The sequence below is a fragment of the Heterocephalus glaber genome, unplaced genomic scaffold, assembly GCF_053883595.1.
Source record: "Heterocephalus glaber isolate CG9 unplaced genomic scaffold, H.glaber_assembly_v1.0 deba00001472, whole genome shotgun sequence".
In the NCBI taxonomy this organism is placed as follows: domain Eukaryota; kingdom Metazoa; phylum Chordata; class Mammalia; order Rodentia; family Bathyergidae; genus Heterocephalus; species Heterocephalus glaber.
This window is the reverse complement of record NW_028258315.1, coordinates 48,349,522-48,371,569: the sequence shown is the minus strand read 5'-3', so window position 1 is coordinate 48,371,569 and position 22,048 is coordinate 48,349,522. Positions and strand designations below refer to the sequence as shown.

The following is a 22,048-nucleotide window of genomic DNA, read 5'->3' as shown; positions in this document are numbered from 1 at the left end:
TCTGAAATGCTTTTAGCTAACAGCTGGGCTGTTAGTCATATGAGTTGAGACAAAACCTAAGAACTTTTCAGGATGAAAGTTTCCATGAATGTACTACTCATCTTCATGTGGACAGCTGTCCCTGGGCTGTGCTGGGTGGAGCCCCACTCACTGGTAGTTCTGGTCTAAGAAGGGAGGATGAGAGGGAGAGAAGTGTGGAAAGACTAAAGGTGGGGGAGGATGAAAAGGGAAAGACGGAACTCTTAATTTTTCTGTCCTTGGTGGATACAGGATCTAGTTATGCAAATCCAAAACATTAAATATGGTTTCTACTGTGAGATAAAAGGATATATAAATATATATATATATAAATTACCCCATTCCAATAAATAAATCCTATATTGTAATAGTTGGAAATTATAGTGGAGTCATTTATGGTTGCAAAAACAAGTTTAGAAACCAATCACAAGTGTTTTTTTTATTTTGCTCTTTTGAGACAGGGTCTTGCTATGTAGGTTCAGGCTGGCCTTGAACTTGCTATGTAGCCCAGGCTGGCCTCAAATTCATGGTGCTCCTCCTGCCTCAGCCTCCCCATTGCTGGGATTTCAGGCATGCTCTAATGCCTGGCTTTTTTTGTTATTGGCAGTGGTGGTGGTAGTGGGGATTAAACTCAAGGCCTCTGTACTGAGCTACATTCCCAGCCATTTTTGTGTTTTTTATTTTGAGACAAGGTCTCATTAAGTCACTGAGTTGGCCAAGATGGCCTCAAACTTACTATCCTCCTGCCTCAGCCTCCAAGAATGCTAGGATTACAGGCATGACCCACTGTACCTGGCTTATCACAAACTTTTGTTGCAGAGTCTTAAAGGAGGAATCAGCATAGTCCCATTATACAGATGAATAGTCAAAAGGGTCCAGGGGAGAAAAGAGAAGAGTGCTCGTTGTACAGCAATTCACACCGTAACCCATTCTGTACTGTTACCTGGGTTCAGGGACGTCCCACAGGGGTCTAAACAACCCTTTCCATCCAGTTGGGGTCAGCAACTAAGGGCCAGCCTGGAAAGTCCCTCAGCAAGCTCATTTCTCGCTGAAGGATAGTGGCTCTGAGTGGGTTGGACCATACCTAACCCTGCCAACACGATTTGCATAGCTGCAGCTACAGTTTCAGCACAAACTACTGAAGGGGGAAAGAGCTTGGGCAGTCACACGGTTTTAGGGCCAGGAGGGGCCTTGATAACTCACCTTTGTTTTACATAGAAGCAAAGTAAGTGATTGCTAAGTTAGTATCTTTGTCCAAGGCCACCAGAATGTACTCACAGGGCTACTCAGATCAACCCAAGCGCACACTTGGCGGCAGGGCCAACAAGAACCCAAGAGTCAGGGAGAGGTTTCCTAAGCAATAGAAGCAGCTTTGCAGTGAGCTCCAATTTTCTAACCCAAAAAGCTATTTTTGAAGTGTGGTTCTGAGAAAGGCTGACTCACTGCAAAGAGGGAGGTCAATTTTTACTTACAGTGCACTTCTCTAAATTGGTGAAGTTTTTCTGTGGGTCTTAAAAACCCAGAACGATCATTGTAAAAATGAATGCACCCATCCATATCTTTTCTTGCTTCTTATTTGTTTTAGAATAAAAACAAGACTCTTAGCTGGGTGTGATGGTACAGGCCTGTAATCCCAGCACTCTGGAAGGCGGGGGCAGGAGGCTTTCAAGTTCGAGCCTAACTTGGACAACTTAGTGAGACCCTATGTTAAATAAAAAATAAAAAAGGGGCTGGGATGTAGCTCAGTCTGAAGGACATGGGTTCAACCCCTTGTACCACAAAAACAAAGCAAAAGGCAGAATTCTTTCTGTGTTCTACAAGGACTGCAGTGTCTACCCCCGGCTGCCTCTTTGGACAGTTGCAAAGTTAGTACCCAGGATAAGGGAGCCCTGTCGAGGGCTAAGTGAGACCTGGAGTCCAGCCCACACTCTACTCACCAAGTATGCAGTTTGGCTGACGCTGCATCTACGAGGAGAGCCAGAGGTGCCTGGAGTGACTGTCACGGGAGACCGCTAGGGCCAGCAGCACCTGCCTGCTAGCTTTCTTGTGCATCACTCCTGATTCTGCACTCCCCCATTCAGGGCTCCTTCAAGCTCTCACTGCCTCCTGGCCATACCAGGCCTGTGCATGAGTGTTCTCTGCCTAATTCTCTCCTTCAGTCTCAGTTCAGACAGCCTTTCTCAGTCTCCCTGCACAGGCACCACACCATATGCCTCTTCTTTACAGCATTTGTCACAGTTTTACATTTATTTCAAAGAACATTACATGACTGTCTCTGGTTCCAGCTAGGTCTGAAGCCCCTAAAGACAGGGACCATGACATTCTTAGCCACCAGCACTTACCACAGTGCCTGACTCAGAGTAAGTGTTCAGTAAATACGTGTTGAAAGAACAGAAAAGGTAAGAAGCTAGCACATTTTCAGTCTTTAAGTTCAGCAAGTTTCCAAGGCCCTAAGTTAAGTGACATGAGTTTTATCATGGACAAACTACTGCTACTCTCCTTGGAATCTAAATAGTACTAGGGAAATAGTCTTTGTCCTTGTTCCTCATAGAGCCTATGAATAAGAGGAAAATGAAAAAGCAATAGTGGGAAAAATAAATTCTGATGTAACTGTTGGGGATACTTGTGAAATGACTGAGGCCAAAGGACACTGTGGCTGAAAGGAGGAGGTGGGGAGGGAGTGGGGATGGGACAGAGGGAGACTCCTGCCTCCGCAGACCAGTTCCTCCAAGCAACCCTCTTGTGTGCTGTTTCCACAGATGACCCTAGCAGTCTTCTGTGGTCATTTCGCTTTCCCAGCACAGCTTCTGTCCTGGCAAGAACTATTTCTGACTCTGAAGTATAAATGTGGGCTTGGGACACAAATTAGTCTTGAGTAAATATGACCATTGTCTGCTGGGCCTAAGGGTGATGAGGCACAGGAGACTTCAGGGGAGTTAAGGTGTAACAGAGTCTCTTTCCTCATAGAGGTCAGAGGAACCTAACCTTGAGCTGTCCCTAACCAGCTGAATTAAGAAGGCCCACAGTACTTGCTGCATGCTTGCTATGTATATTGACTGCATCCTATATACCTGGGACCATCAAACTAAAAACTCACATCCAAATGATCAAATGACCTATGCAAGCAGTTGGCACCTAAACATATTCATAGCAAAATTACCTAATGAACCTCCATGCTTTTACATTTATCAAGTTAATTGCCTTTTTTTTCTTTGACACAGGGTGCTGCTATGTAGTCCAAACTCGCCTTGAGCTTGTTATGTTGTAGCCAGGCTGATCTCAGAGTTGTGATCCTGGATTATAGGTGGCTATTTTATTTTTAGTAATCAACAGTTAGACCTGTATTAGAAGTCATAAATATAACACTTATCAGAGCAATAGAACATCAAATAATAGTACAAGAATTTGATTAGACTGCGGCAAAGCAGCAAATCCTTTTTAGTTTCTTATTATGGAAACTTTCTAACATATACAAAGGCAGAGAGATTGGTATACTAAGCCCTTGCAGATACTCTTCACTGCCTTGGTTCATGGTGTATAGATGTATATTTCATGGTTACACAACCAGAAAGGGTTTGAACTAATATGGGGGGGGGGGGTTATTTGTTTACTTAACTCTTCTTCCTAAATGCTTTTTGTAAGTTTAAAAAAAGGAAAGCTACAGAAGAATTATTGTCACGAGCAAGTTCTTTGCGGGGGGGGGGGGGGGGGTGGTGTACCGAGGATCGAACTCAGGTCCTTGCACTTGGCGTGGCAATAAGAAGCTGTACCCATGGGCTACAAAGCAGATTAGCAGAATTAGAAACCAAAGCCCCAGTTTTCTACTTTAAATGGGCTCTCTACCTGCCAGGTGTCTCCATTAGCAAATGCTTAATGGAAGGGAAGGCCAGGAAATCCTACTGTTTACAGTAGATGCTGGCAGAATGGGAGTCAGGCTGCAGATTTTGCCTAAAATCAGAGGCCTTGAAAACATTTCCTGAAACAGAAAGCAAAACTCAATGCAAGAGACAGAAGTGGGGTCAAGGGTGAGCACTCTGAAGATGAATGATAAAAGGTAGAATTCATTTGTCCAAAAATAAAAATAAGAAGTTTCAAATATTGCTGCTCAATTTGGTATTAAGTAGATAGGGCAAGAACTGAATCTTGACCTCTTAGAACCACATTTCCTATACAGTTCTCTATTCCTAAGTTGATTGAAAGCTTCTGCTTAGGCATCTAGAATACACTCATTTATTTGCACACTTAGAAAAATTTGTAAATTCTTTCCTAGGGAAAGGAAACAGAAACTACCAACCAGTTGACAGTGGCAGGAAACATTAAATAAGAAAAAAATAGCTAGCAGCAGTGGCACAGACCTGTAATTCCAGCAGTTAGGTGAAGGGAAGAAGATTGTGAGTTCAAGGCCAGTATGAGTTACATTGCCAGACACTGTCTCAAAAACAAAACAAAACAAAACGAACAAAACAAATAGGGGTTTGAGGTGAGGAGAAGTCAAGAATAAGGTTAAATAACGTCAGAAGATGACTTAATAAAGGATGAAGGATAATTTTCACCAAATGAAGAACTTTTGATTAAACATTTGAGTGTTCATAGATGTTTGAAAGCTCTGTACTGAGAAGAAATGCAGGCCCCATCAGAAGCCATATGCCAACACTGTACCTGCCCTGCATCAAGGGCAATTAAAGAAGTGTGAGAGAGAAGAGGAGATTAATTCTGGGAGGAGAGAGAGACTGGAGGGAGCATATTCCAGATTGTATCCTCAGGGGCTCAACTATCTGGCACTAGTTAGGGTGTGAGTACATATTTGTTCAACTGAACAGAAGATGTGGGTAAGGATAAATAAAATTTAATAACGCTTTCTCCTGTCCACATACTCAATGCCTTCACCATTCCCAACACCTGAGAGTTTGGCAGTTTGGAATCATACTGGAGAGATCAGGTAAATGAGGTAGAAAAAGATGTGTTCAGCACTATCCTCCTGTTCCCCAGGCTCTAAACTCAATGATGGCAGGAGTCACAGTTGTCTGACTCTCTACTGTATCTCCTAGCAGTGTCTGACAAGTTCTTTGTTGAATGAATGAAGCAACAGAAATAAAAGTAATATTGTAAAACTGGTGTTGAAACTAATATCAAAAATATTTTCACTAGTTTTAGCATAAACAGATTGCTATTCATGCTATCTACAAATGTCTTTTTTTTTTCTTTTTGGTGGTATTGGGGGTTGAACCCCAGCCCTTTGTACTGAGCTACACCCTCAGCCCTTTTTTAATTTTTAATTTTGAAACAGGGTCTTATTAAATTGGTAATTGTCTAGGCCAGGCTTGAACTTGAGATCCTCCTGCTTCTGCTTCCCAGAGTGCTGGGATTACAGGTGTGTGCCACCATGCCTGGCTTGTAAATGTCCTGATATTTTCCCTTCCACAACATCCCAGCGTTCTCTTGTCCTTGTTTTTCATCCTTGCAGCATTTAAAAGTATAAAGAATTGAATATTTCTCACTATCAGGTGCTGACAATCACTGATCCAGAACATATTCTAGAGCCACACTCATTTTGAAAAGAATTACAGTAATGATTTTTCAAACCTAAAATTTCGAGCCTTCCAAACACCCCTTGCCATTTTGAGTAACTGAAAGCGTAAAGTGGCAGCTATAGATCCCACCCTGCCCTCCTTTAGCCCCTTCATGGGCCAAGCTGTCAGGCCACATGTTAATTTCATTAGCCAAGAAAACCTGAGCTCATTCATTCATTAGCTACCTTGCTCGGTCTTAATATGTACACTGGAGAACAACTGTGCTTTTCTGGCTGCAGAAGCAGCAGAGGCATTTATGTGCTGTAAATTCTGTATGGCTGATGATTCTGAGGCCACCTAGAAGAAAATAGGAGTTCTGATGGCAGGAAAGGATTTTCAGGAATAAGATAAGCTTAATAGTACAAATGTTGTGTAAGAGCTGGGTGTTCAATTAAATTTCCTTAATCAATAGCTTTAGAAGCTTTGGTAATCCCAGCATTCTGGGGGGCTGAGGAGGAGGATCATAAGTTCCAGTCCAGCCTGGGCAACTTAGTGACTTAGTGAGTCCTTGTGTAAAAATAAAAAATAAAAAATAAAATAAGGGCTAGGGTTGTAGCTCAGTGTGAAGGCCCTCAGTTCAGCCCCCAGTACCCTGCCCCATACACACACAAAAGAGCTTTAGAAAATTTGCAATATGAAAGGAAAGGAGGGGAGGGCAGGGGACAGGGACATAAAAACAATGAAGATGTGTTATGTCCATGTACCAACATGTAATCATTTTGTACTGCAAACATGTACTAATAAAAATAAAAATTAAAAAAAAACAACACCAAGCTAACAATAGCCTAATCAATAAATGGGCATATGAACTGAGCAAAGGCTTTGCAAAAAAAAAAAAAAAAAAAGTACTAATGGTCAATAAGTATACAAAAAAAATTCCAAATCTTTAGCTGTTAGAGAAATGCAAATCAAAAATTACACTGAGATTCCATCTTGCCTTAGTCAGAATGGCTATTAGCAAGAATATAAAAAACAATAAATGCAGGTGAGGATGTGGGAGGAAAAGAATCTTCTACACTGCTGGGGGGAATGTAAATTAGTATAGCCAGTCTGGAAATCAGTATGGAGGCTCTTTAAAACACTAAAAATAGACCTACCATATGACCCAAGTAAACCACTCCTTGATAGATACCAGCAGGGATTAAAGTCACCTAGAGATACCTAAACACCTATGTTTACTGAAGCGCAATTCACAGTAGCCAAGTCTGGGAAGCAGCATAAGTGGCTAACAACAGATAAATGAATAAAGAAAATGTGGTATAGATATAGATATAGATATATGCAGTGGAGTGTTCTTCAATGAGAAAAAATAAAATCATGTCATTTTTCAGGAAAACTAATGGAACTGGAGATCATCACGTTATATGAAATACATGGAACCTAAAAAAACATGACATGAAAATAGAAGGGAGACTATTAGCAGACAAGAAGAAGGGATTAAGGGAAAGGAGAAGGAATGTAAAAGAGGGTAATGGGGGGATGGATATGATCCAGATATGTGTGAAAATACCATATTAAAACCCAATATTTTGTAAGATTAGTAGGCATAAAATATATTTTTAAAATATTTGCAATATGGTTTAATTGAAAAATTATTTCACTTACTTGTAAAAAACCCAAGCTACTATTAAAAGCTTTGGTTCCAATTAGCTATGTGACATCAAGACTATTTCTGAAGGTTAGGAGACTCAATGGGATCAACAGTTCTCAACTTCAATTCTGGGTATGTATCTCACTTGGGGAATTAGTGGTGGGAAAAACAACAGATTCCTGGACCTAGCCAAAAACAAACTATACATTTAGAATCCCTGAGGGTGACAGCGGGGGATATAAGTATATTTATTTTTGTCAGTGTTTCTTTTGAGCCAGATGAGACAGGTGCTTCTCAAATTCTAATGTGCCTATCCATCATTTAAGATGCTTATTAAAATGTAGCGTCTAAACCAGTAGGTCTGAAACAGGGCCTGAGACTCTTCAGTTCTGACAGACTCCCCAGGTGCAAGACATTGTTGCTTCATGGCCCACTCTTTCAACAGGTTTCTTCAGCTCAAATCTTTCAGCATCCTACTAAGCACAAAGAAATTTCCTCCACAACTAGAATGTCTCACATGCTCTGCAATTAAATTTCAAGTGCAATTAACTCTTGGCTTTGTTTTTTGCTTTGCAGAAAGAGGTGAAGACTTCTATTATTGTGTACAAGTGAAAAGAATGTCTTGTTTTGTTTTGCTTTGTTTTGAGACAAGGTCTTGCTATGCAGTTCAGACTGGCCTTGAACTCACTAATGTAGCCCAGGCTGCCCTTGAAGTTGAACTTGAGGTAATCCTCTGCCTTAGCTGGAATTATAGGTGTCACCGACATGCCCCACCTTGAAAAGAATGTCTTAATTTCAGGATGGAGAAGGTAAGTTATGGAATCTTCAATCTTAGACCTCTTGCTTTTTTTAATTTGAAGGATTCAAAGCCATGGTCAGCAAAACACACATTTTCTAGCTTGTTATTCATGCTATTTTAAAGTCATTTAATCTTTTCTAAAGTGATATCTGCATCTCAAAAGGAAATTGAAGTCCTCAAGGAAAGCAAAGTTCTGTAGGAAACACAACTTGCAGTTAGGAAAATACCACTAAAGTATATCTATCACCTAATATTGTTTCCTAAGAGAAGACACAAGTTGTGAGCATTTTAAATAAGCCTGTGACCTAGGATTTAATATGATAATAAAAGCAGCTAATGTTTGGGTGTGACCATTTGCTACGCCTTTGTGTACTTCAAACCAATTAAATCTTTTAATTCCTGTTTTATAGCAGTGCAATTCTAGAGCAAGTGAACTTTAGAGTAGAAAATTAATAAAAGCAAATGCTAAAATTCTGTCAAAAAATGAAAAAAAAAAGTCTTTTGAACGAGTACAGGCTTCCAGGCAGACTAATTAAAGGATGATAGCATAAAAATTTAATAAACTGAGAATAATCGAAAGTGCATAAAGCTTCAAATCCACTCTAATGTTTGAACGATGAGGAACTGGAAGCTGCTTTGCTAGGTAATCGCCATGAACTCTCTTCTGTAGCTTGTTAGGAAGGACTTTGTATTTAATGAATGAGGGTATGGAGGAAGCATTGTGAATGTCTTGGTAGTAGAGCAGGGGTTATAAACCACCACCCTGTCTTCAGGAGACATTTTCAAAGATCAAGGCTGGTGGGTGTGTGTGCAATAACTGTCTAGTGGGCAAAGGGCCAGGATGAAACTAAACATCCAAATGCACAGGACAACCCCCACAACAAAGAATCATACAGCCCAAAATATCAATAATGCTGAGGGTGAGAAACCTCAGAGCACTGCACCAAGATTTCACAAGGCCAAAATGAATTGGTGAAGTCTGAACTATAATCTCTTTAAATTTAATTTTTACATAGTTATAGTAATGCTAACCATATGTAGCATGGTGCCTTCAGCAACTAATCATTACCATCACTTTGGGAGTGTGTTGTTGCCATGTGTTATAAGCCTGCTCCTACTGACTTCAAAAAAATAATTTGTTCCATTTAGTACACTGAAGACTGCCTCTATAATTGTGCCAAAACCTTACATTCACTTAAACTCTTTGCACTCAGCATTCTGCTATATAGCAGGCCTCAGGGAGACAGAACAAAAACAATAATGCCAAGACCAAGAAAAGGAAAAAAATAATCAAAACCAAAACCTACTGACTGTGGCCTCAGGAAATCTGCAGTCTAGAGTGAAGACAAGTGAATAATTTAAAAGCTTACAGGATAACAGGAAAGCTATAAACACAGGCATGGGGCCCGATTAACACAGGGAGTGAGTGAGAAAGAATGTTTCCATAAAGAAGTAGTATCAAAGCTCAATCTTACCAGAGTCAGTAAAGAAGTTGGGGACTGGGCTTTGGGTAGATGAAGTTGCTGATATAAAGATGCTATCTGTGTTCTTAGCTGTGTCTTTGATAACAGCAACAGAGACAAAAATAGCAAGCAACATTTTGTGGAGCAAAAACCAGTAGGCTGGCACTCTTCTGAACTCAGTGAATCCTCCAGAAGGCCTGTAGGTTCAGTACCGTTATTAGCCTCGTTTTACATAAGTAAGCTGGGGCATGGTGTGGCAAGTGACTTGCACAGGGTCACACAACTAGAGACTGGTGGTTAGGATTCAAGTTCAATCTGGCTTTTAACCATTACCTTATACTACTTGAAGAGCCAGAGATATGAATGCTGACTTAAAGAAGGTTTGTGAGGTAACAGATTAGCCAGAATTAATCTCAGATGCATAGTATATCAACTGAGTGGAAGCCATGTGCCTGGTAAACCATGTTTTGAAGGTAAAGGTCAAACTTCTAACCATGGATTACCAAAACCCTGCCTGCTCAGTACCTCATACATGGATTACCTCTAGCCTAATCCTTCTTAATCTCAACTTTGGGATGTGTAGTCCTTTCAAGTGTTTCCAGATCTAGATTACCTCTGCCAGGGTCTTCCCTCTCTTTTTAAAACTGCAGTCTTGCAAAGATAGAGCTCTCTGAAGGCCTTCAAAGCCCTCTAGCAAAGCTAGAGGCCCCTGAAGCACCTCCTTACCAACAGAGGTGGAGCCACAGAGTAGAGTAAGCCCTTTAAACAAAGTCCTTACCTGAGGTAACATCCAGCCCACATTTTCACACATACCTGGAGAATCTGATAAACAGCCTCCAGCAGAGCTCTGACCCACACATCCACCACGTCACCAACAAGACAGTCCTCTTTAGAATGAGAATGTTCCAGAATCAGCTGAGTTCCCCGGCCCTGAAGGTATCTGGTTTCTTCTAGCTTTAAGGGTCTATAATTCCAAACCTCATGACTCCTAGGAAGATGTCATAGTAGCTAAAAGCACAAGCCTGGCTGGGTGGCTTTGAGTAAGTCATTTAACTTCTCTGAGTTTGGGGTTTAAATAATAATAGCTTTACTTACCAGGTCATATGACATAATAGCAAAGTATTTGGCATACGAGGTCCTCAATAAATGTTTATTTTGATTATTAAGAAATGAATAATTTATGGAAAAAATAGACTATGATAAGATGCATGCAAAACAGGTTATACACCAAGCTTTCACTAGAAGGAAATTTCATATTTTATACACATAATTTTCAAAATAACTTTTACTACTGGCCTATATCTTTTGTAAGATTTTTAAAATAGCAATACAAAACTTCCATGAGTACTTCTTACTTTCTCCTTCAAAAATATCACTGACAATCAGTTATCTCCTATTTGAAAGGGAATGAGAAGGAATGAAATCCCGTAAGTGACTGAATCAAGTTACTGAGTTAAGATACTACAGGGATGGAGAAACGCTTTGTCAAGGGGCTGGCCCCAATATTCCTGGTAAAAAATAGATTCCATCAAGGTAACCAGGCTCCTGAGATTGTGCCTGATCTGGGCAGCATAGCTCTGTGGGAAAAAAATAATTTTTCTTTCCATACATTTAATTGGCTTGTGTTAAACCTTGCTCTGTATCTAAGTTTTGGTGTTATCTCAAGAAAAATACCCCTGTAAGGAGATCAATGATAAGATGGCCTTCTGCTTCTTTACAAAGAAAAGAAAAAGAAAATAAAACAAAGCATGAAAACTTATTTACTACTTATTTTGTGGTAAAAAAAATTTCTTTGGGGAAGGTTCAAAGCAGCTGCCTAGGCCTCAGGCCTGCCCTGCCCTAGTAGCACCTTGGCTGCCACCCTAGTCAGAGTCCTGGGGGAGCCTGAGCCCTCCAGGCACTAAGGCGTTCCCAGAGTTCCCAATCCCTCATCAAGGGACAGAGAGGACCCTTTGATTGTCTAGAAGCCACAGGCGGGGTTCTGCCTCTGTGCAGGACACTCATTCTGAACCACACCCGGAAAATGTGAGTTTTCTCCTGTTCTCAGTGCTATATATTTGCTCCATTAGCGTCTCAGCAAATGCCATGTGTCCCTGGGCCAGAATTCAAGTCTGATTCATCTTGGTGTGCTCTGAGCCTGGCACAGAGAGGTAGCTCAAGAAGTGAGCCAGCTAACAGTGTGCCAGCTTAAGACACAACCTTATTCACCCTTTCTCACACCCTCCGACTTTGTCTCCTTTTCTTTCCAAGCCACGCTGGTCTTTCCCTCTGCTCTCAAATAGACATGTCAGATGCTTCTTTAAGGGCAAGCGAGTCCTTTATAAAGTCTGAGGATAACTTTTATTTAAAGACTGTCAGCAAGATGGAGAATATCACTACCTGGCCTGTGAAAGTGGTAGAAGGAAGAATTTTTTAAAAGGACGAACTACAAAGAAAAGGCGATTTCTATAGGGAAGCAGGTATACCTGTGTTATGTCCCTGACTGTGCAGTCTTAATTAGCAGAGGTACTTTTTAAGTAACAAGTAATGAAAAGGCCACAGACACTATCTCCCCAGGCCAGGGAGTGAAGATGGAGTGGCCTAGCCTGGCAACTCCTGGAAGAAAATGTCAGAGGGCCCTGTTCTTACAGTCACCCCACACTGGGAAATGCGCCACCAGAAGACACCCACCCTCTTGCTCCCAGGCTCAGCTTCCCAGTACAGTATGGCAGGCATAGAGGGATAAGCCACCTAGAGGCGATTTTAGGACACCACCCCGCGTCCACGCCCTGCCCCCCAGGCTTGTAAGGGCGGCGCCCAGGCACTCCGGGACAGGGTTAGACCGCTTCCCTCTCGTTTGTAAAAGACCCAGGCGCTACAAATATCTCCCCAGTTACACCTTATTCCGGAACAGGGGGGAGAGAAGTAGTTTTTCTCGCCCCAGCTTGCAACACTTCCCCCAGCCCCTTCTTTCCTTGGGCCCCTCAACGTCTCGGCCCTGGGTGCAGGAAGAGAAGGGAACCACGACAGCTGTGGCCTCGCCCTAAGAACAAGTTGCCACCGGCTTGCAGAATTGCCGGGGCGGTCGCTGAGCGCGGACAGACGGAATCTCCGCATCCGGGGTCTCGCCCTCCAGCCCTCTCCGTGCTGACCCCAGAGCAGTGGCCCCATCACTCACTCACCCCACGACAGAGATCATCATGGCAGCCACCACCAGGTAGTTGGTCTGGTAATAGAGCAGATTGCTCACGACACGGTTGTTCCATTTGGAAATGTCCCTGAAGTCTGGCCGAGCGAAGCGGTCAGAACCCGGAAAGAAATCGTCCCAGGCGCGCAGTGGGGCGACCGTCACGTCCATGTTTCTTAGCTTTGCCTTCTTCGCCTCCGGAATCCGGAGGCGGAGGCGGCGGCGGCGGCGGCAACCGAGCTGGAGGAAGAGATGACAGACGCTCTCGTCTCGATCGGCTTTGAGGTTGGTGGGCAGCGAGCAAAGGGAATCGGGAGCGGGAGGGCGTGTTTGTTCTTCTCGCTTCTTGATTGGCTCGAAGTGTCTGGTTATAGGAAATCGGGTTGCAACCGAGCGAGGGACCGAAGGCAGAACCGAAATGAAATGAAAGAGAACAACCCAGTAAAGAAAAAAAAAAAAAAAAAAAAAAAAAGGCAACCAGCGGACATTGCCTGTCTGAAGGGAGGTGGCTGAACCTTCCCTAGCAACAAACTGTCCCTTTTTAAATCCTCTTTTTGAACGTATAACCAAAGAGCGTGTTCTGTGCCTTAGAGAGAAAAAATTGGCAGCTGTTCAGATGCCAATCTAAGTGGAATGGAAGACGACCATAGTGTTACTACAGGATGAGCTGGTTTTGAAAATTCAGTATTACTAACCTCTGTGTATCTGAACGCGATCCTCATGTTTTCTGTCTTTCACCTTGAGTCATTGTGCGTGAAATCAGGTTGGCAAAGGGGAAAGGAGAACGGGTAGAAAGGAAGGGCCAGTTTGTTCAGTTCACTCTTCTATGTTTTCCATCTCTGTTCTCTTGTGAGCAAATTACCGAACTATTGTGACAGTCTAATAAAACGACTCTGGCCAATTTCAGCCCTCTTGCTGAGCATGTTGTTGACATTTAAACAATTGACTGCCTTGAACCAATTGTTCTGGACTCAAGCATTTCCTGGGCAGAAACATGGATTTCACTCCAAAAAAAACTTTCATAGTTTTATCCCTGTGGGCTGGGGCAGTATTTGGCAAAAAATTTTAATAAGGGAGCACAGTATTTTAATAGATGTTTTGTATCTCAACCTGAAGAAATGGCAAGTGAGGTATTAGTTGTAAATTCTCTTCTAAGGTCTCAAAAGATCATTATTTTTAGTTAAACCTTTTATATCAAATATATGAGAAAGAGTACAAGCTTCTCTCTATATCTGTGGGGGAATTAAGATTAAGGACACCTTTCCCCACCCCCACACCAGAATCTGTAGATGCTTAAGTCCTTTATTTAAAATGATGTAGTGTTTACATATACTCTGTATGGTTTAGATCATCTCTGTGCGACTTATAATACCTAATACAAGGTAAATGCTATGTAGATGGTTGTTATGCTATATCACTTATGGAATAATGACCAAAAAAAGCACATGTGCATAACATAAAATTTTAAAAAATAATTGCCATCAGTGATTGCTTGAATCTGTGTATTGGTGTGGGCAGATTGTATTTTGATTAGTTTTATAATGTGGTAGGCAGGATTCTAAGACAATAATGTCCAAGGTAACAGTCTCTAAACCTGCAAGTGGTACTGTATTAACACAATAAATTTACCCTACTGAGATGAGCAAGTTTCAAAAAATTGGAAAACAATCAAATATACTTAATACAAAGTCTAGAAGACCTAAGTCAGTTTTCCTTGATGATTCTGAAGGCAGCTAACGAACTTATAGGGATTCTAATAAATGACTACTGCTACTGATGTTTAGGAAAGTTTAGTAATTGAACCGAACAGTGCTAAAATGTACCTTTGGTGCTGTTTTTGAATAGAGTTGTATAATGTGAAAAATGTTCTGTGCTCTCACATTTTCTTCCTCCTGAAAGAAGGGGAGGGGTTGAAGTTACAGAAAGCAAAATTGGAGTTCCAGATCTTCCCTCTCTAGCAGATGACTTTGGGAGAAATTATTTAATCTCTTCCAGTTTCAGTTTCTTTAAATGGGAACTGAGCATAACAGAACACCTGCCACATAGGTGAGGACAAATGAAGGAATGTTGTGGAAAGTGCTTAGTGTATAATCAGTGCTCACAGTTAGACTTCACTGTTATTAATAACAGTACAGTCCATGACTCATCTGGATGATATTAATAAGGGTTTAGCTTTCTCTGCTTTCATAATAAACATCCTTTAACTTTTCTGTATCATTCTGTTATTTTATTTCTGTGGTTGCATCTAGACAGATATGACAGGGGAGAAAATGTTGAAACTATTCAGTAAAATGCCAATAGATATCCTGAATCCTTTTAAGCCTCTGTGAAAACACTGTGAAGGATTTAAAAAAAGGAGGGAAGCTGGGTGTGGTGGTGCACATCTTAATTCCAGCACTCGGGAGGCTGAGTGAGGATGGTCACAGTGGGTTCAAGGCCAGCCTGGGCTGCATAGTGAGATCAAGGTCACCCTGAACTACCTAGTGAAACCCTGTCTCAAAAAACAAAAACAACAAAATAAGAATACAAAAGGGAGGGTGGAGAAGGATTCAGCCATGTCCTGCCTTCAAGGATCCTGCAATGCAAGAAATACTAGTTAAATTTAAGACAATGAGAGATGTACCAGGCCCCGTGCTCAGTTGCAGGTAATCAGAGGGTATGGAGGAACTCCCCCAGGGAATAGGAATTTTAAGATAGAGCAGTGAGGGGAAGCTGAGTAAATGATCTTGGCAAATACAGGGTGGGACCCCTATTGGCCCCTATACCTGTTGGACATCTGTGAACGTTAAAAGTTGTGACCAAGAGCCTTCACTTTCTAACTGCTCAGAACTGCATGCACAGAAGCTGTCAAGTGGGTATTAGTAACAATATTATTACTCATTGATTACAGGCAATTGGTATCCAGTAAACATTTGTTCAGTGAATTTTTATTTACTTGCTTAAACCTCCAAAGAGATTTAAAAAAGAATGAAAAAGATAAAACTGTTGGTAGCATGATTCTTTTCTGCTCCTCTTACAAAATATTAACCGTGCTTCTTTTTTCTTTGGTTGGAATGTGGAATTTTTTTTTTTAAAGAAACACATTTCTATTTTTTCATTAAATCATTTTAAATGAAAATGAATACATATTGAATCTTTGTCCTGGTCATGGTTTGAAAGCAATTGGTAGTAGTTTCTTGTTGGGACTGCATAACTCTGTAATCATAAAACTCCCCTAGCCCCAACTGTGATTGAATGTGAGTAAATAGATAAAGATGCTTGTTAGTTCCGGGACACTAGATAAGATCTGTATCAGCCATAAGGTCCCAAAGTAAATTACTCAACTCTTTGTTCTAAACTGATGTTCCAGACACCACTATCTATAGAACAATCTACAAACATCTGCTGACCATCAGTACGTGTCAGCTGACCACTAACCTTTGTTCCTCTTGTGTAAATTTCGCCTGTTAACTTCCCCTGCAACCCCCTGTAAAAAGAGCCTCGGACTCTGGGCTAGTCGCCTCTCTAAGCTACTTTGCTTTGGGAGTGCCATCTGCCCAGACTAAGGTCTGTTTTACTTTCCAACTTGTCCGGTGTGTTCCTTCCTGGGTGTTCTTCGCTGCAGTCAGCTCCTCAGAGCATTTGGTAAGGCCCTCGGTCTTACATTTTGGAGGCCCCAGGGAGATCCCCGGGCGGGAACCCTGGTTCAGCCAAGACTCTGTGGCGGGATCCAGCAGGAGACTCTTAGGCACAGACCTCAGAAAACCTCCGGAGGTAAATTTTTGGCCAGTTGCAACCGTTTGTTAAGTCAGGAGTGAGGTGGCTGACGGGCCGGTATGCCTCCCCTGACCCCAAGGTTCCTGACGAGGAACAAGGAAAGATTTAGTTTCATTTCTGTTGTGGCGCCTGTTCCGAACGTTAGTGTCCTGTTCATTGTGTGTTTAATTTTGTATTTCTTTCCAAACCATCAGGGCAGAGATGGGAGGATCCTGCTCCAAGAATACCCCATTGGACTGTTTTCTCACTAATTTTAAATTGGCTTTTTCCCCTGAACAGGAGGACGAATATGGGGTTAAATTCTCTCGCGGAAAACTTCTTTCCCTGTGTCAATTGGAATGGCCAGATTTCGGAGTTGGATGGCCAGCTGAGGGCTCTTTTGACCCAAGCCTCTGTCGGGCTGTATGGAAAAAGGTCACCGGTCACCCTAGTCTTCCTGACCAATTTCCTTATATAAATATTTGGTTCCAGGCTTGTGAAGAGCCTCCGGCTTGGCTGCAGCACTGTTCCCTGAGGACAGACACTCGCATTCTGGTTATGGCACCAAGGGGACCCCGAGAGGTCAAAACTCGGGCTCCCAGGCCGGTGCTCTCACAAGATCCTGATCCCTTAGATCCCTTCATAAGACCTCCATCCTATGTGGAGTCTTCCTCCTCCTCTGATAAAGCCGGCCACAGATCTCGAAACCCTTTCTACCCTCATCTTCCCGAAGAGGAAAAATCTCCGGATTCTGTGACCTCCCCCTCCCACACGTGAACAGGGGCCACTTATGGTCCCAGCAGGGCTCCCACTAAAGAGGCTCGTTCGATATCCTCTTTTACCTCTTCAGGAAACAGAGCAGGGTCATTATGTCTATATCCCTTTCTCTACCAGTGATTTGTATAATTGGAAACATCAAAATCCCCCTTTTTCAGAAAAGCCCCAGGCTTTGATCTCCCTCCTAGAATCTGTTTTTCATACCCATGACCCTACCTGGGATGATTGTCAACAACTCCTTCAAGCCCTTTTCACCTCCGAGGAGAGAGAGAGGATCCAAGGTCAAGCCATAAAATCAGTGTTGGGAGGAACAGAGGGCCCACTCGATGAGCAACAGCAGGCCCGTGTTGAGGCACAACTTCCGTCCACCTGTCCCCCGTGGCAAGCTAATTCCTTGAGCGGGAGAGAAGCTCTCCGCAACTACCGTCAGCATCTCTTAGCTGGCTTGAGGGGAGCCGCTCGAAAGCCTACCAATTTGAGCAAGGTAAGCGAGGTCCTCCAAGGACCTGAGGAATCCCCTTCTGCCTTTCTGGAGCGTCTGTTAGAAGCATACCGTACGTATACTCCAATTGACCCAGATGCCCCTGCAAATCAACAGGCAATTAATTTGGCTTTTGTCACTCAGTCGGCCCCAGATATTAGGAAGAAATTGCAGCAGATGGAAGGATTTGAGGGAGAAAATAGGGGAAAATTGATGAGCATGGCAGTGAAGGTGTTTAATAACAGGGATCCTTTTGATGACAGAATGGCTAAAAAGATAGGAAAGGCGAACATTGCAGCCTTGGCAGTTGGAGATTTTATCTGAAAGGAATACAGAGAAAATAAAAAAGAGGATAAAAGTAACGGCCCTTGTTAGAGAAGGATCAATGCACATATTGCAAAGAGAAGGGCCATTATAAAAGGCATTGTGAGAAGTTGAAAAGAAAGAGAAGGAGACTAAGAAAGAAAGAGATGGAGTTCTTCTAATAGATAAAAAAGATTGACGAGGCCAAGGTGGGGCTCTCCAAACACATCCACCAACTCCAGGAAGCCAGCATCTTGATCCCTTGCCAGTCAGTCTGGAATACACCCCTGCTTCCCTTGAAAAAGCCTGGTACCTCAGACTTCAGACTGGTACAGAATTTGCGGGAGGTAAACAGCTGGGTGGAGACCGTCCACCCAACGGTACCAAACCCCTATACTGTGTTGAGTCTCATCCCTCCTGCTCATGTGTGGTACTTGGAATTAGACCTCAAAGATGCATTTTTCAGCCTGCCTCTAGCACCAGTAGCCAGCCCCTCTTTGCCTTCAAATGGACTGACCCAGACACCGGGACTACCAGACAGCTGACATGGACCCGGCTGCCACAGGGATTCAAAAACTCCCCCACTCTGTTCGGGGAAGCTCTCAGCAAGGATTTACATGAGGTAAGAAAAGTGTTTCCCCAGGCGACTATTCTTCAGTATGTGGATGACCTCCTGGTGGTCACATCAACCGATAAAGAGGTCTTGCAGCCACTGAGGGCCTCCTGAAAGCCCTCCAAGACCTGGGATATCAGGTGTCTTGGAAGAAAGCTCAGCTCTGCTGGACCAAGGTAATCTACTTGGGCTATATTCTTGAAAAGGGAAAGAGGAGGCTGGCAGAATCGAGGGTATCCACAATTCTCCAGATTCTGCAGCCGAGCTCAAAGAAACAGGTGCGAGAATTCCTAGGGGTGGTTGGCTGTTGCAGAATTTGGATTCCTGGCTTTGCTGAGATTGCCAAACCCCTGCATGAAGCCACTGCAGGAGGAAATATGCCCCTTAAATGGACCGAGGCTTGCCAGCAGGCATTTCAATTGCTCAAGACTCCGCTTACATCGGCACCAGCCCTGGCATTGCCAGACTTAAACAAGCCCTTCACCCTGTATGTAGCAGAACAAAATAGGGTAGCCAAGGGAGTGATTACTCAGCTTTTGGGGCCATGGAAGCAGCCTGTGGCATACCTCTCAAAGAAGCTCGACCCAGTGGCCCAAGGGTGGCCTACTTGTCTGAGAGCAGTAGCAGCAGCTGCTTTAACCCGAGAGGCTGACAAATTGACCTTTGGACAGGATTTGACTTTGATGACTCCCCATGCCATTGAGCCCTTGTTGAATAGCTCACCTAGCAAATGGCTGTCTAATGCCAGACTGTTACAATATCAAGGACTCCTATTAGAACAGCCACACACTAAGTTTGCCACCACCACTAGCCTCAATCTGGCTACTCTACTCCCAGAATCTAATGAACAAATGCCCATCCATGATTGCCTCAAGACTCTTGAAAACTTGAGGGGAGGATGTCCGGACTTGACAGACCAGGCCCTCCCCCGTGCAGAGATAATGTTCTATACTGATGGGTGCAGTTTCGTTTGTGATGGTGTATGGTATGCTGGAGCAGCGGTGGTCAACCAGGACCAACAGGTGAAATGGGAGCAGGGGCTACCTCAAGGGACATCAGCACAGAGGGCTGAGCTGATTGCTTTGACTAAGGCTCGGAATTGGGAAAAGGAAAAAGGATAAATATATTCACTGATAGCCATTATGCTTTTGCCACCGCCCATGTACATCAGGAGATTTATCAAAATAGAGGGCTGTTGACCTCCGAAGGAAAGGAAATTAAAAACAAGACTGAGATATTGGCATTGCTACAAGCCATCTGGATGCCCCGAGAGGTTGCCATCATCCATTGCCGTGGGCACCAAAAGGGGTCTTGCCCAGAGATAACTAGTAATAATGCTGCTGATGGAGCGGCAAAACAAGCTGCCCAAAAAATCAGTGGGGAAGCAACTGGTTCTGCTACCCACGCCAGTACTCCCAGAAAAATCTGAATACACAGATAAAGAGGTGGCAGAAATGAACAGGAAGCACTGGACTCAAGGAAAATATGGGTGGTGGATGACACATGATGGAAAGGTGGTGCTCCCCGCCACTGTAGCAGACACGTTGTGCAAACTACATGAGTCCACCCACCTCGGCAAAAAAAAGATGATGGCTGCCCTGCGACCCCATTTTGTCAGTGAGGGGTTGGCCCGAAAGGCCCAGGACATGGTGAAACAGTGTCCCACCTGCCTCAAGGTAAATGCAAATCGGGACCCCAGGGGTCCAACACAGAGGTTTAACTCCAGGAGATCGTTGTGAATTGGACTTTACTGAAATGAAGCCTGACATGTATGGGTATAAATATTTGTTAGTTTTTGTCGATACCTTTTCAAGATGGATAGAAACATACCCCACTAAAAGGGAGACAGCTGAAGTAACAGTCAAAAAGCTCTTGACAGAAATAGTTCCCTGTTTTGGCTTGCCCTTAGCTCTAGGGTCCGACAATGGTCCAGCTTTTACAGCTAAGATATCTAAATTAATTAGTAATATCTTTGGAATAAAGTGGAATCTACACTGTGCCTATAGGCCTCAAAGTTCAGGACAGGTAGAAAGAACAAATCGAACTTCAAAGGAGATTCTGACTAAATTATGCTTGGAGACTGAACTAGGTTGGGTAGAGCTTCTCCCTTTTGCCCTCCTCCGAACGAGGTGCACTCCCAAGCCTCCCCTTAACCTGTCCCCCTTCCAGATTGTTTATGGGTGATCTCCCCCAATCATTGCATTAGTAGATGTAGAATTAAAGGAAAATTTTCCCACCTTCGACTCCTTAAATCCTTAAAAGCAGTTCATCAGCTTCAGTCAGCGCTACGTGAGACATTACAAAAGGAAATGACTAGTCCCAATGAAAAACCTTTACAACCTTTACCCTATAAGCCAGGAGATTTGGTTTTTATTCACAGGTTTGATTCCAAGACCCTGGAACCTCATTGGAAGGGACTGGTTACTGTTGTCCTGTCAGCTCCCTTGGCGGTGAAGGTGGCTGGATATTCTGCCTGGATACATCGCAACCATCTGAAAACAGGATGCCCTACAGACATCAAAAAGGACAAATGGAAGGTTATCAGCCAACCAGGTGACCAAAAGCTAAGATTGGAGTGGGTTGGAGATGTTTTGCCTTCATGATAATATTCTCTGGGACACTGGCAGTATTGCCCCGAAGAGGACTAGATCACAGAAAAAAATGTATGGATTCAATTGGCAAACTCACTTAATTTGTCTGAATTTTGTCTAAATGTTGATGTAAATTTCCATCATGTATTGGGGACATGCCTCATGTCGTAAACCTAAAAATGCTGTCAAATTATATACACCCAAGGTAATTATGTCAAATAATACCCAATGTGCTATGTATGAAAATTGTACAACCAAATGTCTGAGGATAAAACAGTCAGAAGGGATGTCCTGCCATATAAAACAAAAAATCGTGTATACCAATTGCCATATCTCCCTGCCAATAGGATGGTTTTACACCTGTGAAGGAATAACTTTCAATTATATCCCAGCCAATTTAACCAAGACCCGTTGCTGCTTGAGTCATCTAGCTGTGGTTCTACCAGATAGAACTGATTTGATTATGCCAAACAGAACTAAACGTTGGTCACCCTATACTGCACCAGGATGTGATGATGATGTAGGTCTGTTGACAGATGCTGAAGTAATAACTATGATAGCATCTTTTGTTGCCTTGCCTTCTATAGGAGTCCATGCTGAGAAGGCAGTACGGAAATTAGCATGCAAGGTGGTCAAAGGGTTAAATGCTACCTCATCAGCCTTGGCATTAATTAACCAGGAGTAACAAGAACAGAGACAGGCAATCTTAGATAATAGGGCAGCGATAGACTATTTGTTGCTCTTCCACCACCAAGGTTGTGAGAAAATAAGAAATATGTGTTGTTTCAATCTTACTGACAATAGTCCAAAAATCAAAGAAAAGGTAAAACAATTGGAAGACCTGGCTCAAAGGGTACATAATGAAGATGGCTGGGACTTGTTCCAATGGCTAACTAAATGGTTGACCAACCTACAATGATTAAAACAACTTTTTCTCGTCA

At 42.9% G+C, this 22,048-nt stretch overlaps 1 protein-coding gene and 1 long non-coding RNA gene across 2 annotated transcripts in view; one reads left to right on the top strand and one right to left on the bottom strand.

Moving 5' to 3' along the window:
• The window catches only part of Arl6ip5 (ARF like GTPase 6 interacting protein 5), a 19,210-nt gene extending 6,295 nt beyond the window's left edge, over positions 1–12,915 (bottom strand). Inside the window, exon 1 of the mRNA XM_004854183.3 lies at positions 12,603–12,915. Coding sequence (XP_004854240.1) covers positions 12,603–12,778 — 176 coding nt within the window. The 5' untranslated portion in view covers positions 12,779–12,915. The remainder of the gene's footprint in view (positions 1–12,602) is intronic.
• Positions 12,706–22,048, top strand: LOC110351062 (uncharacterized). Its single transcript, XR_002398072.2, has 2 exons — positions 12,706–12,892; positions 20,897–22,048. It is a non-coding gene; the product is annotated as an uncharacterized LOC110351062 (long non-coding RNA).